The 2225-nt window shown below is 41.3% G+C and overlaps 1 protein-coding gene across 1 annotated transcript; it reads left to right on the top strand.

The window, feature by feature from the left end:
• The first annotated feature begins 465 nt into the window (after window positions 1-465).
• LOC109093418 (myb-related transcription factor, partner of profilin-like) lies at window positions 466-1756 on the top strand. Its single transcript, XM_042731163.1, has 3 exons — window positions 466-1069; window positions 1222-1408; window positions 1496-1756. Exons 1-3 carry the CDS (start codon window positions 836-838, stop codon window positions 1753-1755), a joined length of 681 nt encoding a protein of 226 aa, XP_042587097.1. The 5' UTR covers window positions 466-835; the 3' UTR covers window position 1756.
• Window positions 1757-2225: the final 469 nt, after the last annotated feature.

Raw genomic sequence — 2225 nt, 5'->3', positions numbered from 1 at the left:
TGCAAAAGATTTATTTAATCAGAAATAAATTGCTTCTGTGTCTAAAAAATTTGCAGTCTCAGTTGCCCTTTGCTGTTAAGGGTTAGAATAACAAACCATAATTTTGTAAGTTTCAAAGCAATTACTGTTTTGTTTCTTTTTCTCTAAAGGAATCAAAATGACACTGAAATACAAAGGAGAAGCTGCTTTCATAGCTGGAAAATAACAAGTATACTCATAGTTTGTCCAGCAGTAAGCCCAAATTGCACTTTTTCTAAAGAGAAAAATTAAAGTTATGCTTGCTTTAGCCAATTCCATAATAATGTTTCAATCAATTCCATAATAATTAAATCCAAAATATTTGAATGTCTAAACAAATATACTCTCAGTAAACAACAGCTGGTTCATTATGATTAAGAACTAGAGTTTGACTATTTGCAATATTTATGCCATCAAATATTTTAAAGTTATTCAATAATTAAATAAACCAGGGGTCTCATTTATAAAACTATGCGTAGGATCTTTACTAAAAGTTTACGTGCGCCCAAAAGCCAAAAATGGCGTACGCCAAAAAATATTCCGATTTATAAAACCGTGCGTACGCACACCTGTAAGCAATGTTCCCTTTATAAATCACAGATCACCCGCAGATGTGCGTACGTGAACCAGCCTCATATCCCGCCCTGTACACGCCCATTTTTAACCATAAATAGTCAATGCAAATCACCTCATGATTGCTGATCAGCATGTAAATGAGAGTGGAATCCCATATATACCTGGAAAACTGGCATGCGACCCGCCAATTAATTAATCCAAGAAAGTGAAAACGTGCATTTCTGTTAGCCTAATTTTAATAATGGCGACAGGTGAGAAAAGAGGAAAAAAAAAACGTAATTTCTCAGATACTGAGATTGAAACACTTGTAGGGGAGGTGGAGGCTCGGAAAACTGTGTTATTTGGTGGCCACAGCAGTGGGGTCACTAATAAAAAGAAGCAGTGCGAGTGGCAAAGTATTGCTTCTGCCGTCAATTGTGTCAGTGGGACAGAACGGACAGTTGCAGAATTAAAGAAAAAATGGTCCGACCTGAAGGTATACAAATTTATTTTTTTACCAACATATTACATTTGTGTTTTATTAGGCTATATACCTATATAAATAGCAATATTGATTTTCAAAAAGTTTTATTTACATGTGCTTACAGTATGCAAAATATGTGAAATAAAGATTCTCATTCATTCAAGGTGGAGGCAAAGAGAAAACTGTCCTCCCACCGCCAGAGCGTGGCTGCAACTGGTGGGGGCCCATGTACAGCTGATCTCACATCAGTGGACAGCAAAATCGCGGCTATAATTGGGGAGGTCAGCGTGTGTGGTATTGTGTCGGAAAAGAAGGGAGACACTGACGTGACTGAAACCACAGAGGAGCAAGGTTAAACCGATTTTTAATCATTAACGCTGTACATTTGAGTGTGTGGGGTGATAAATGGATAAATGTTGCCAATTGTTTGTCCTCCAGTCCTTCCGGAGTCTGAAGCTGTAAATGAACAGGAGTTTCAGGGTGAGGGGTTCTCAGATGCAGATGCACAGCGTCCGGCTCAAAGCAGTGCCCCTTCTGCGTCTGGCACGTCCAAAAGTGGTCGGGTACTCACTGACGCAGTCCTGCAGTTACAGCGAGAGACAATAAACGCTGTCAACGGGGTTGCAGATGAGCTACGGCAGATGAGAGAAGTGATGCAAGAAATTGCACAATCATTAAAAGATGCAGTTAAAACATGAACCTTGAGTTTTGTCTTTCTTTACAAACGCCGCATGACATCCTCACGGATTCTTGCACCTCGTTGATATCCCTCTTGTCGGCCAGGGGGCCTGTGGCTCGGGGTCGTAATGCTGGGGTAGAGGGAGATCAGGAGGGAGAGGAATACCGTTTCTCAGTGCTATATTGTGCAAAACACCACACGCCCTGACAATCTTGCACACTTTTGCTGGATGGTATAAAAGTCTGCCACCCGAGGCATCCAGAGCACGCCATCTGCATTTCAGGATGCCGATGGCACGCTCCACAACTGCGCGGGCACGAGAGTGGACCTCGTTATAATGAGTTTCCTCTGCGCTCTGCGGGTTTAAAAAATGGGGTGAGGAGCCAGCGTCTCAGGGGGTAGCCACTGTCGCCTGCAGGTTATAATTATATTAAAAACAATTGTTACGGTTTCTACTTTTTAATATTGTTAAACTCACCAAGAAGCCAG

The sequence above is a fragment of the Cyprinus carpio genome, chromosome B9 (genome assembly GCF_018340385.1).
Source record: "Cyprinus carpio isolate SPL01 chromosome B9, ASM1834038v1, whole genome shotgun sequence".
In the NCBI taxonomy this organism is placed as follows: domain Eukaryota; kingdom Metazoa; phylum Chordata; class Actinopteri; order Cypriniformes; family Cyprinidae; genus Cyprinus; species Cyprinus carpio.
This window is presented reverse-complemented; position numbering and strand designations above follow the sequence as displayed.

Excerpts from the sequence above, each read along its gene's own strand:
- LOC109093418 (XM_042731163.1), top strand. The coding sequence starts at position 836 with ATGGCGACAGGTGAGAAAAGAGGAAAAAAAAAACGTAATTTCTCAGAT. Across the intron at positions 1,070-1,221 it reads AAAAATGGTCCGACCTGAAG|GTGGAGGCAAAGAGAAAACT; the intron begins GTATACAAATTT and ends CATTCATTCAAG. Across the intron at positions 1,409-1,495 it reads TGAAACCACAGAGGAGCAAG|TCCTTCCGGAGTCTGAAGCT; the intron begins GTTAAACCGATT and ends TTTGTCCTCCAG.